This window comes from Quercus lobata, chromosome 4, assembly GCF_001633185.2.
Source record: "Quercus lobata isolate SW786 chromosome 4, ValleyOak3.0 Primary Assembly, whole genome shotgun sequence".
Lineage (NCBI taxonomy): Eukaryota > Viridiplantae > Streptophyta > Magnoliopsida > Fagales > Fagaceae > Quercus > Quercus lobata.
In genome coordinates this window covers 8,354,752-8,368,255 of record NC_044907.1, presented here as the reverse complement: position 1 = coordinate 8,368,255, position 13,504 = coordinate 8,354,752, and the positions used below count along the sequence as shown (strand labels likewise).

General features: G+C 41.5%; 2 protein-coding genes across 2 annotated transcripts in view; one reads left to right on the top strand and one right to left on the bottom strand.

Annotated features, from left to right (window-relative positions):
• The window catches only part of LOC115986501 (putative disease resistance protein RGA4), a 60,380-nt gene that overhangs the window by 21,728 nt on the left and 25,148 nt on the right, over window positions 1–13,504 (bottom strand). The window lies entirely within an intron of this gene.
• Window positions 1,921–2,741, top strand: LOC115984503. Its single transcript, XM_031107524.1, has 2 exons — window positions 1,921–2,334; window positions 2,496–2,741. Exons 1-2 carry the CDS (start codon window positions 1,921–1,923, stop codon window positions 2,739–2,741), a joined length of 660 nt encoding a protein of 219 aa, XP_030963384.1.

Here is a 13,504-nt window from a genome sequence, read left to right as displayed (position 1 = left end):
CCTGGCCCACATCATTTGAAATATGAGTGAATTTGGGCTTACTTGAGGTCCAATCCAGTCAAGGATTCATAGAATCTATTTTTATTTTGTTTTTTTTAAAGAAAAATATATTGTGTATTCTATTCTCTCAATTTGGGTCAATTTTTTATTTTCTTTCACCAAAATAAAAAATTGGATGTTAATAAATATTTTTTTTTGTTGTTGATATTTTAAAACTTTAAGGGTCAAATCTCTATTCAGTTCTTACTTGGAATATTCCTTTTTTTTTTTTTTTTTAAGGGTCAAATCTCTGTTCAGTTCTTACTTGGAATTTTCCTTTTCCTTTTCCTTTTCCTTTTTTTTTTTCCCTCAATTCTTTTAACAGTTCAGTTTTTTAAATCATGAAAATGAGTTTCAAATAAGATATTGTGAAATTTAAACAACCCTAGGTGATTATTGATCACAATTAGTGATTGTATCTCTTCTTATCAATTTTTTTTTTTTTTTTTTTTTTTATCTCTTATCTAAATTCTTCCCTTTGCATCCAATATCCAAATAAATAAATAAATAATATCAATTGCTTCAATTCTATCTCCAGATAAATAAATAAATAAATAAATAATCACCTTACATATGGGCTATTTTTTTAAAAGATTTAAATTGTAGGTTTTGTGGGCTAGATGCGAGGTCGTAGGTAAAATGAGGAGTGTTGTGAAATTGCTGTGACAGTAGCTTTATTAATTAACATTCTATCTACAATATGCATTCTTATGTTACATAAATAATCATTATTAGCTGAAGAGGAAGAATAGTGAGATGACGGATTAGAGTTTATGGATGATGGGTCCATTTGGATGGGTCTAACAAATCAAGGTAAGCGGACGGATCCGGTATGAATGGGCTGGGGTGGACAGACCAATGGGCCACGTGGCGCTAAGTTGGTCATTATGTGGTCTCCAAGGAATTTTAAATGGAAACAACTTGTGTCTCACGATTAACCCTAGCCTGTAGAATCTCATCATGAATAGAATTCTAATACGAAGAGGATTATGGAAAATACGCCCATTAATGAGGATCTTCCCTATATGGAAAAGACTTGTTGCGCAAGCATAGGAGTTTGATTATACACTGCTATAAAAACCCAAAGACCTTCACAAAACAGATACGCATAATTTACCCCTCTCTAGCACTCTAGAGTTGTGAGAATAGTTCTAACTTAACATTCGAAGGGTATTTGGCCAGCACCACACCGGTGCTTTCTGTTAGGTCCTCTCTTTTTGTTGTGTAGGTCTTGCTTCAAGTGTGCGAGGACTGTGTGGCTCACTGGTGATTTTTCGGCATCATCAGTTAGCGCCATCTATGGGAAAGACAGTGACTTGTAAGCCATACAAACGCATCCCGGACAAAGAGTTGCATGGTACTTACTCGCTCGATGGCGACCACCAACAACGTTCAGGGAGACGAGCCACGACCTATTGCTCTGGAGAGATAGGTCCAAACCCTCACAGCAGTAGTGGAACGCCTCACCAGACAAAACCAAACCCTAAAGGAACAACTACGATAGAAGAACACGGCGATAGGAACCCAAGAGGAAGATCAAGAAGGTACCAGCGCTGACCAGAGGAACCAGGAGGGGCCGGAGGGTAGTAACACCTCGAGTAGACTAGATAGACAAGACATGAGCCATCCATCCGTTACTGATACGGTCCCGCCCCACATTGTCGAGGAGATGCAGATGATGAAAGAACAGATGGAATGCATGATGAATGCGCTGAAGGAAAGAGTTTCCAGTGATCTTGACGATCTAATCCACAGAACAGATTCACCATTCACCATGTCTGTCAACTCTTTTCCCCTTCCCCCAAAGTTTTGTATGCCACAAGTGGAAAACTACAACGGAAATAAGGACCCGTTGGATACTTGGAATCTTTCAAGACCCTAATGCACCTTCAGGGGATACCGGACGAGATCATATGTAGGGCCTTCCCCACCACGCTGAGGGGTCCTGCAAGGATATGGTTCAGCAGGCTGACGCCCAACTCCATTAGTTCCTTCAAAGAGTTGAGCGCCCAATTCGCATCGCACTTCATTGGGGAACACAGGTATAAGAAGTCTACTACATGCCTGAGGAATATTAAGCAGCGGGAGGATGAGACGCTAAGGTCCTACATAACCCATTTTAATAAGGAGGCACTCTCAACCGACGAAGCCGACGACAAGATCTTCGTAGCAGCCTTCACGAACGGATTACGAAAGGGTAAATTTTTATTCTCTTTATACAAGAATGACCCGAAAACCATGTCAAATATGCTTTACAGGGCCACCAAGTATATGAATGCCGAAGATGCACTGTTGGCACGTGAAGAAAAACCCAAGAAGAGAGAGAGGAAGGAGGAACCTCGGTAGGACAGGGGCAAGAAGATGGCTAGAACAGGAGATAAAAAAGACGATTGACGATCCAGACCCTTGACAGGGAGGTTTACAAACTTCACCCCCTAAATACCCGGATTAATCAGGTCCTGATACAGATCAAAGATGAAGGAGCATTAACTTTCCCCGGCAAATTGAAAGGCAATCCCAGCAAGAGGCCTAGGGATAAGTATTGTCGTTTCCACCGAGACCACGGCCACAATACGTCTGATTGCTATGACTTGAAGCAGCAGATAGAAGCCCTCATTTGTCAAGAAAAGCTGCAGAAATTCGTAGGCAAGGAAGGAATGGAGCAAAACCAAGGTGCACCAGTTCGAAGAGAGAACGAGTGACCTAGGCCACCCATGGGAGATATAAGGATGATCACAGGGGGCAGCATTTCCAGTTTCTTTAAGAAGGCACGAAAGGCGTACCTACAGATGGTTCAGAACATTCAACTAACAGGGTATGCCCCGAAGATGGCACGAGTTGATAATCTCGTCATTGGGTTCACAGAAGAAGATGCCCGACATCTCCATCACCCACACGATGATGCACTCATAGTTAGTATACGGGTAGGTGACTACAATACCTATAGGGTGCTGATAGACAACGGAAACTCCGCTAATATTTTATATTATCTGGCCTTTCAGCAAATGAGAATAGGGAAGGAACGGTTGATCCCAACCAACACCCCGCTCGTAGGTTTTGGAGGAACACGGGTGTACCCAATAGGTGCGGTCACCCTACCAGTGACAGTCGGAGACTACCCTCAGCAGATCACGAGGGATGTAACCTTCCTGGTCGTTGATTGCTCATCCGCATACAATGCCATACTGGGGCATCCTACTTTGAATTCATGGAAGGATGTAACATCAACTTACCACCTGATGATCAAGTTCCCCATTGAGTATGGGGTAAGAGAAGTGAAAGGCGATCAGGTAGCAGCGCGTGAATGCTACATTGTGATGCTAGAAATGGATAACCACTAGCAAACCATATGCATAGAAGAACGATGAACGGCAAAGCCTGTGGAAGAACTGGAAGAAGTAACACTCGACGATTCCAGACCTGAGCGGACGACTAGGGTAGGTACGTTGGCGAGCCAGTCGGTTTGTCACGAGCTCACGACATTTCTAAGAGAGAATCAGGATGTGTTCGCCTGGAGTCACAAGGACATGCCAGGGATTGACTTTTTAGTCATAGTTCACAGATTGAACGTGTCGCCCTCATCCTCTCCCGTTCGACAGAAGAAGAGAGTGTTCGCTCAAGAGCGAGACAAAGCGATAGCGGAGGAGGTTTGGAAGTTGTTAGAAGCAGATTTCATCCGAAAAGTATACTACCCAGACTGGTTGGCAAATGTGGTTATGGTCAAAAAGGCCAATGGAAAGTGAAGGATGTGCGTAGACTTCACGGACCTCAATAGAGCTTGCCCCATGGACAGTTACCCCCTTCCACGAATAGATACCTTGGTAGACTCGACTGCGAGACACCAGCTACTAAGTTTCATGGACGCGTTTTCTGGATACAGCCAGATCAGAATGGATGAGGCTGAACAAGAAAAGACTTCCTTTGTTACAAGCCAAGGACTCTTCTGCTACAAAGCAATGCTATTCGGGCTCAAGAACACCGGGGTGACATACCAAAGATTGATGAACAAGATGTTTGCACGACAGATCGGGAGGAATGTTGAAGTTTATGTAGATGACATGCTGGTGAAAAGCTTACGGGAAAACGAACACTTGAATGACCTCCAAGAGACATTCGACACCCTTCAAGCCTACCACATGAAGTTAAATCCAAGCAAATGTGAGTTATAGCAGGAAAATTCTTAGGATTCATGGTATCCCAAAGGGGTATCGAAGTCAGCCCAGAGAAAGTACAGGCTATAATGGATTTAGCACCATCAAAGACGGTCAAGGAGGTGTAAAGCCTGAACGGTAAGATAGCGGCATTGAACAAGTTCGTCTCAAGGGCGACAGATAAATGCCTACCTTTCTTCCGCGTGTTGAAGAGATCGTTTGAATGGACAGATGAATACCAGCATGCGTTTAAGAATCTTAAGTTGTATCTCTCGGCTCCTCCCTTACTCAGTCCATCCAAATCGGGGGAAGAGCTCTATCTGTATTTAGCCGTCTCGCAAGCCGCGGTTAGCACAGCTTTGATAAGAGAACAAGACAGGTTGCAGAAACTAGTTTACTTTGCAAGCCGAGGGTTTTGAGGAGCAGAAGAAAGGTATCCTCCGATGGCGAAGCTAGCGTTCGCGTTAGTGATCGTAACACGGAAACTCAAGCCATATTTCCAAGCCCATACTATTGTTGTCTTGACAAATAAGCCTTTGAAAAGAGGCATAAGTAGTCCCGAAACTGCAGGACGGATGACATTGTGGGCAGTCGAGTTGAGCGAATTTGATATACGATACCGTCCGCGTGCTGCTATAAAGGGGCAGGTGGTAGCTGACTTCATCGCCGAATTCACATTCATGGAAGGTAAGGGGGCAGAAGTAGTTCCACAATGGAGCGTCCATACAGACGGATCATTAAACAGGCAAGCTGGAGGCGCCGGTGTGGTACTCCGAACCCCGGAAGGAGATAAGATCGAGTGCATGATTCACCTGGACTTTCCTACAACCAACAATGAAGTAGAATACGAAGCTTTAGTGGCAGGATTGGACCTCACAAGAGCAACAAGAGTTGAAAACATGGTCGTATACTACGACTCCAAGTCGTCACCAGTCAGGTTAACGGTGACTATAAATGCAAGAACGGAAGAATGAAGAAGTACCTCGAGGAGGTGAAGGGTCGAATCAACAGTCTACAAATCAAATTCGTCCAAATCCCAAGGGAGGAGAATGAATGTGTCGACCGCCTAGCAAAGGCCGCCCCAGCAGAATACATGCTCGTCCTCGATCAGGTACTATCCTTCGTACAAACTTCTTCACTCATAGATGAAGTAATGAGTGTGCATGAGATAGGTAACGAGAACAACTGGACCACGCCTTTGGTCTCCTACCTAAGGGACGGCATGCTACCAGACTAGAAGGACGTCGCTAGAAAATTGAAGGTCCGAGCATCGCGTTTTGTTTTGATAAAAGAAGTCCTATACAAAAGAGGTTTCTCCCATCCGTACCTAAGGTGTTTGGGGCCCGAGAAGGCAGACTACGTCATAAGAGAGGTCCACAAGGGGATCTGTGGGAATCACTCGAGGGCACGATCGCTGGTGAACAAACTGATTCGCGGGGGATACTACTGGCCTACTATGCAGAAGGATGCGTAGACTTATGTCAAAGCCTGTGACAAGTGCCAAAGATTCGGTAACATCACCAGGTAGCCTCTGGAAGAACTCACGCCTATGACGGCCCCGTGGCCGTTCGTTCAATAGGGATTAGACATCATGGGCCCCTTCCCAACTACGGTCAGACAGCTAAAGTTCTTAGTAGTTGGCATCGACTACTTCACCAAATGTGTGGAAGTAGAAGCCCTAGCCACCATCATAGAGAAAAACATTCGAAGTTTTGTCTAGAGGAACATTATTTGTAGGTATGGGATACCCAGGGTGCTTGTCTCTGACAATGGAAAGCAGTTCGACAACAACACATTCCGAGATTTCTGCTTGGAGCTAAGGATCAAGAACCATTACTCGTCACCTGCTCATCCATAAGCCAATGGACAGGTTGAAGTTACGAACCGATCCTTGCTCAAAATCATCAAGACTCTGCTCGAGGGGGCAAAGGGCATATGGTCGGAGGAACTACCTAGTGTTTTGTGGGCATACCGGACAACAATAAGGACACCCACAGGGGAGATGCCATTCCGACTAGCATACGAGAGTGAGGCAGTCATCTCAGCAGAAGTAGGGCTCACAAGCTACCGGGTGGACAACTACGACGAAAGTAAAAATGATGAAGCCCTTCGCTTGCAACTAGACCTGGTGGATGAAGTGCGGGCAACAGCAGAGCAAAGGTTGGCACGATACCAGAACCTTATGGCAAAGAACTACAATTCCAAAGTCAGGCACAGAGACTTCCAAGTCGAAGACCTAGTCTTAAGGAAGGTAATGGGCGCGGCCAAGGATCCTGCCCAAGGAAAGCTCGACCCTAACTGGGAGGGACCCTACAGAGTTGCATCATGGCAAAGGAAAGGAACCTACCATCTGGAGACATTAGATGGGCGATAGCTGCAACATCCATGGAACGTTGAGCATCTACGAAAGTACTACCAGTAAAAATGACGATATGGAAAGCAACACCCAACAGAACCTCATTTTATTCAAGTTTTGCTAGTTTTAAGTTAATTATTGCAACATTCTCCGGTTTCTTAGTTTTAACTACATAGACAGTTTATTTTTGCTTTTAAGCATTATTTTTAAGCTTCTTTTTTCTTTTGAGAACTACTTTTGGTTTAATAATAAGAGGAATATTCATATATGACTAATGTGTCTTCTACAAAAATTTTACTAAGTTCATAGAGTGGACGGTCCATCCGAGAAGGACGGAAACCTTACCAAAATCCACAAAGTGGACGGTCCATCCAAGAAGGACGGAAACATTATCAAAGTCCACAATGTGGACGGTCCATCCAATAAGGATGGAAACTTACTAAGTCCATAGAGTGGACGGTCCATCCAAGAAAGACGAAAACATTATCGACGGTCCATTCGAGAAGGACGGAAACATTATCAAAGTTCACAATGTGGACGGTCTATCCAATAAGGATGGAAACTTACTAAATCCATAGAGTGGACGGTCCATCCAAAAAGGACGAAAACATTATCGAAGTCCACAATGTGGACAGTCTATCCAATAAGGATGGAAACTTACTAAGTCCATAGAGTGGATGGTCCATCCAAGAAGGACAGAAACATTATCAAAGTCCACAATGTGGACAGTCTATCCAATAAGGATGGAAACTTACTAATTAAGTCCATAGAATGGAAGGTCCGTCTAATAATGATGGAAACTTATCTGAGTCCATCGAGTGGATGGATCATCCAAAAAGGATAGAAACTTACTAAGTCCATAGAGTGGACGAACCATCCAAGAAGGACGGAAACGTTACCAAAGTCCACAAAGTGGACGATTCATCCAATAAGGATGGAAACTTATAAAATCCAAAAAGTGGACGTTCCATCCAAAAAAGGATGGAAACACTATTAAGTCCATAAAACGAGTGGGCCACCTTATAAGGATAAAAATTTCATAAAGCCTATAAAGTGGACGACATCATTAAGACGGATGTGTCATTTTACGAAATGAGAATGGACAGGTCTATCTAAAAGTAAACCAAGTCATGACTTGTCCACACTATGAACAGCCTTAAAAGCCTAAAGTAGACAGGTTCAAAGCCATCATCCACAAAAGGAGTACAAAGGCCTAAATAAACATTGGCAACATAGATGGATCAAACAGGACGGACTCATTGCAAAAAATTATGAAACAAGCTAGCAAGCAAAATAATAAGCAAATAAAAATAAATAAAAGCCCTTAAAGGGAAATGTATACATATGACAGATAAAATTGTTAACATTGTTCTACAAGGATGTTTACAAAAAAGAAAAAAGCTACTGCTGAACAGGAGAATTCTGCTTGTTCTCCTCTTGCATAACAAGGTGACGGGTAGTGTCCTCAACTTGAGCTTTCTCTCCATCGCCAAGAACATCATTGGCAAATAACTCATCCGTACTCTCAAATAGGACGAGCTGAACGGAAGTCGGGGCTGGAGCATCAATGTTAATACTGGATAAGTCGAGGTCCGGATAAGAAGCCTTGAATTGACGAAGGCAATCATCAAAGCCTTCAGCAAAAGAACCTCCCAGCTCTGCTAGAAGGGCATCAGAATCATGATACTCACGTATCACTTCCTCTTTTTCCTGACAGAGCCGGTCATTGGCATCTTTAATTTCCTTCTCTTTATCTGCTAGGGCTTTCTTCAACAGCTCCGTCTGCTTTTCCAGTTCACCTCTAACTTCCTTTGACAGAGCAAGTTTTTTCTCCTGGACCACCTTCCAAGACTTCAATTCATTAAGCTCTTCCTCCGTCAGAGTTGACTTTGCTCGTAGAAGGTCTAAAGTTGTCTTATGGTCGAGACAATGGCCCATCAGCCATTTCATCATTAACATGGCCTGAAAACGGAAGTTAGTGGCTAGATATGTTGACGGGAGGAAAGGTAGATAGTTGCAAAGTTACCTGAGCGATGCAGAAGAGACTTGTCTCCCTCATGGCCTCGGTTGCGTGGTTGCTCAAGTCTTCATAATCGTCAACCGTTATGATGGACGAAAGTTGCTCCAACGCATACTTTAAGTCCTCATGAAGAATGATGGGTGGTTTTTCAACAAAAGAACAGAACCCGTCATAAATCCTTTTCCCTTACTGTGAATGGCTTTTGAAACCATCTTTTTTCCCTCAGCTTTTAACCCCAAGACAGGTTCAGGAACAACTTTGGGCTTCTTCAGGGGCTAACGGTCAATCTTCTCTAGTTTCCTTTTGGAAGACGGGTTGGCTGAACCTGATCCTTTCTCGGTCTGCCCCCCCCCTGTTGTTTTTGCACAGCAGCTTACTGCTTGATATAAGCCCTTCTCTTAGTAGCATCCATTTCTGCAAAAATAGAGGACGGACGTTGAAGATTGAATAAGCATAACAAAAAGCTGAAGGTGACGGACTTACGTGCTCGAACTTGGGCCTCATGTCGAAAGGCGACCTTGGTCAGTTCTAGTTCGTCACAATACCAATGTAACGTGTTTAGGTTGACCAATTTGGCCCACGTCCTCTCTTCAAGCTTGGTTTTGTTAAAAATGTTCTCCAAGAAGCTGAATTGCTCAAGCGAGACTGGAGGACTGTCCTGAGCTGCATAGAAAGACAAATAGTTATGCATTGAAGAACAGTTAAAACATAAACAAATGTCTGCTGATGGATGCATACCCGACGGTGGCATTATGCCCCATGTTTTGTCAACGGGCATGAATTCGGTGTCACCAGGGTGACACATCCATTCGTCACCCTCAAAAAAGAAATAACGACTCTTCCAATCTCTGTTGGAGTGAGGATTCTCACAAATAAGCCTTAGTAATGGGCCCTTAGGCACAAAGTTGTGCATGCCCTTGGACTGGGTAATCTCGGCAGGACGGTAACAGTGGAAAAATTCTTCCACCGTCAACCTCCGTGCCCTGTCAGACATAGCGCCATGTAGGACCTCCACACTAAGGAAGACCCTCTAAGCATTTGGGGAGATTTGGTTGACGGACAATCCAAGATATTGAAGGAGACGACAGTGGAGGGTGCTTAATGGAAACCTGAGCCCTGTCTTCAGCATTTGCTCATAAACCCCTAAGTCTTCAAGACCCTCGTAATAACACTTCTCAGTTTTGCAGGGTAGATGCATAGGTTTGTTGTCGGGTATTTGGTACTTATCTCTAAGTGTTTTGAAGTGAGTTTCTTTGATTTTGGAAATAAAGTCGTTGACCGTCCATAAAGGTAGAAGGATGAACTCTCTAAGCCCATTAGGTCCTATGACGGATTGGATTGGAGGATCAACATCCATCAGACCGTCACTAGAGTCACCATTTGATTTCTCCATCTCCGAATCCTCATCCATTGAAGAGGAAGCTAACGGAATCTTCTCACTGGGACTATCATGGTCTTTGTGACCTGACAGGTACACTTCATCATAGCCCGCTCCATCGCGGACAAATGACTGGTTACTTGACGCACTAGACATGACCTACACGTGATGGTAAATCCTAAAACTGATAATACTATAATGGTTGACGGACGTGTAAATGTCTCAGAAAAGTGTAAATGCATAAAAACTTGAAGTAAAAGGGAGAAGATGCTTACCAAGACAGATTCAAATGATGACAAGTAATGATGACGGATGCAACAAGCTGAGTGGTACAGGCTTCTAACAAGAATGACGGATGCACTCTGATCTTGAGTTTCAACAAAGAGTAAAGTAATGAACAGAAGAAGTTTTAGTTTATATAAGGAGAACGACACGGAAGACGAAGGGGCGTTTCGATTCCCGTGATCAAGCATTCAGCAAACGCCACGCGTCCATCATTAATTACCCTAGGCCAGCTTGTCCAGACTATGGGGCATTCATCAAAAGTTCAAAATTAAACCATCACCCCGCGTGTCCGTCCACTCAAAGAGTACGGACTCACGGATTGAGGGGGCAATTGAAGAGGAAGAATAGTGAGATGACGGATTAGAATTTATGGATGACGGGTCCATTTGGATGGGCCTAACAGATCAAGGTAAGTGGATGGATCCAGTATGAATGGGTCGGGGTGGACGGACCAATGGGCCACGTGGCATTAATTTGGTCATTATGTGGTCTCCAAGGAATCTTAAATGGAAACGACTTGCATCTCACGATTAACCCTAGCCTGTAGAATCCCATCATGAATAGAATTCTAATACGAAGAGGATTTTGGAAAATACGTCCATTAATGAGGATCTTCCCTATATGGAAAAGACTTGTTGCGCAAGCATAGGAGTTTGATTCTACACTACTATAAAAACCCAAAGACCCTCACAAAACAATTACATATAATTTACCCCTTTCTAGCACTCTAGAGTTGTGAGAATAGTTCTAACTTGACCTTCGGAGGGTATTTGGCGGGCACCACACCGGTGCTCTCTGTTAGGTCCTCTCTTTTTGTTGTGCAGGTCTTGCTTCGAGTGTGCAAGGACTGTGTGGCTCACTGGTGATTTTTCGGCATCATCATTAGCATTTTTTATTCTTCTTGTTTGTTTAAACAAAAATTGGCTAAGAGACTTGTAAACATGTACCTCGGTAGTATTGTCTGCTCTTTTTTATTGAGAGCTATCAGTTTTCAAAACTCCTTCCCTATTATTATAACAATCGAATTATTAAAAATAAAAATAATAAGTGATTATAGGTTATGTCCATTAATATCTCCATTTGATATATTTAATTGGAATTTTTTTAAATAGAGCTTATGTAGATCAAAAGTCTAACGACTCTGATATCAAAACTTGCCAACAATGATATGAGACAACATTTAAATTCAAGCTTAAAGAGTTTCTTAATTAATTGCCAACAATATTACATAAGGATTATTATGGTATGGTTCACACATAAATTTAGATATATGATGAAAAATTGGACTCTAATTAGACTTACTCTGAGCTTTGCCTATATATATATATATATATATATATATATATATAAAAGAGGTGGATGACACTTTCAGTAAGAAAAAGATTAGCACCATAAATCATTGTCATGTTAAATACCCTTTATCTCTAGTGTATAGATTCCAAACTAAACTTTGAAGTTCCATCCCTGTCTTAGTCTTATACTTTCTGTTGAGATAGTAGAAGCCTTGATGTTTTTTTGTTATGAGTGAAGCAAAAAATATAGTGGGTTTGTTTGAAATAAAAGTAGAAAAATAGAAGAAACAATCACATTGAGAATGCAAAGATTTACGTGGTCCAGCCTTAGGCCTACATCCACAGACAGTGCCAAAGAAAGTTTCACTAAGAAAATAAGGAGATTACAAAAGTGACACAAAAACACACACAAAACCCAAGTCTCAAGTACACTCAAAGAACTCTCTCTCACCACAACTAGCAAACAAGAAATTTTCAAATTCTCTAAATCTAGTGCGCGTTTGGATAGTGCTGAAAAGCACTATCCTGCATCTGTGTTTTTCTTCTTTTTTTTTTTTTTGAGAAGCACGTTTTGGCAAAGCCAATGCACTTCCAGTGGGCCCCGTGCACTGTTCACGGGATCCACAAATCTCTTTTTTCAACAAAACTTTCATTACAAATGGGTCCCACAACACTATTCACACATTTAAAAATTATTTTACTACAATGTTTTTAATTTTCAATTTTCAGCAAAATAAGCGGTATCCAAACACACCCCTAATCTGCAAAAGACCAAAATTGTGTATTTTAAAAAACTAAGCATGAGTGGCTATATATACAAGTGCAAAACCTATTGACTTGTTGCCATTGCTATCTTCTCATCCTTTTAATAACCAATCCCCAAACTCGAGTCAAATTTGGTTTGGCGTTGAATGTGTATAAATGGAACTAATTCAACCCCATGTAACACTTTCTCTTTGGTAATCCACATTTCTTGTAAAGCAAGGAATTGCAAGACCCTGATAACAAATGAAATTCCTTTGGGCTAGTAATAATGAAGTCAGAGCAATTAGTTGCATCATCTGCTCCAACTCCAACATGTGATGTCTGCATTCTTGGACTGCTGGACATAAAAGTAGTCATGAGATAGGGTGCGTATTATATCACAACAGTTATCCTAAATGAAACCAAAAGTAGAGAGTTGTTATTATAGGAAAAAAAAATAAAAAAGTAGATAGTTATTTAATCAATATCTACCCCTAAGTTTTAGTGCCACTCTGTTGCTCAAAAGCACAAGCCCTATTCATATGGTTGATGCATCAACTTCACATTTTTAAGAGATGATATTGGTTTCATTTGTCTTGTAACCTATGAAAAGTGAGTCACCTAGCTTAGTTAGGACAAAATTTCACATTATAATCTATGCTTACTGTTTCTTTGGATATATTATTATATTTGCTCATAAAATAGTTTTATAAAAAATGATATCATGTTGTTTAAACAAAATGAGTATAAATTAAAACTTAGTCAAAATTAAATTGCATTTTTTAAGATATAGTTTAGATTTAAATTAAAATAGTTTTACAGTTTGCCAAATACATAATGTTTTTAGGGGTAATTGCAGTAAATTCACCTGTGATTTAGCCTAAAATCACTTTGCCTACCTAAGTTTCATTCTGTTAAGACTCTATAACCCACCTCTATTAAAAATAAAAGTAAATATGTATTTTTGCTCACATTTTATGTCTCTCTCCTCTCAAAACATTAAAAACCTATAATAAAAAAAGGAGAAAAGAAGATTTAAAAGTTAGATTTTGTAAAATTTAAAAATATGCACCAAAATAATCATCCAGCTAGCCAAAATTAAAAACATTCAATTAACCTTGTTAATTCCACGGACTTTAAACAGACGTTGACAATCTCTAGAGAAAACTAGCAATTAAGGAGACCCTTGTGTCACACATAGATATTCATGGAGTGATGGTTTGACTTGTAGTTCAGATG

What these genes read in the sequence shown, in the direction of transcription:
- LOC115984503 (XM_031107524.1), top strand. Translation starts at nt 1,921, where the DNA reads ATGCACCTTCAGGGGATACCGGACGAGATCATATGTAGGGCCTTCCCC. An exon ending in ATGCCGAAGATGCACTGTTG is followed by an intron (nt 2,335 to 2,495) that starts GCACGTGAAGAA and finishes CGGATTAATCAG; the next exon opens with GTCCTGATACAGATCAAAGA.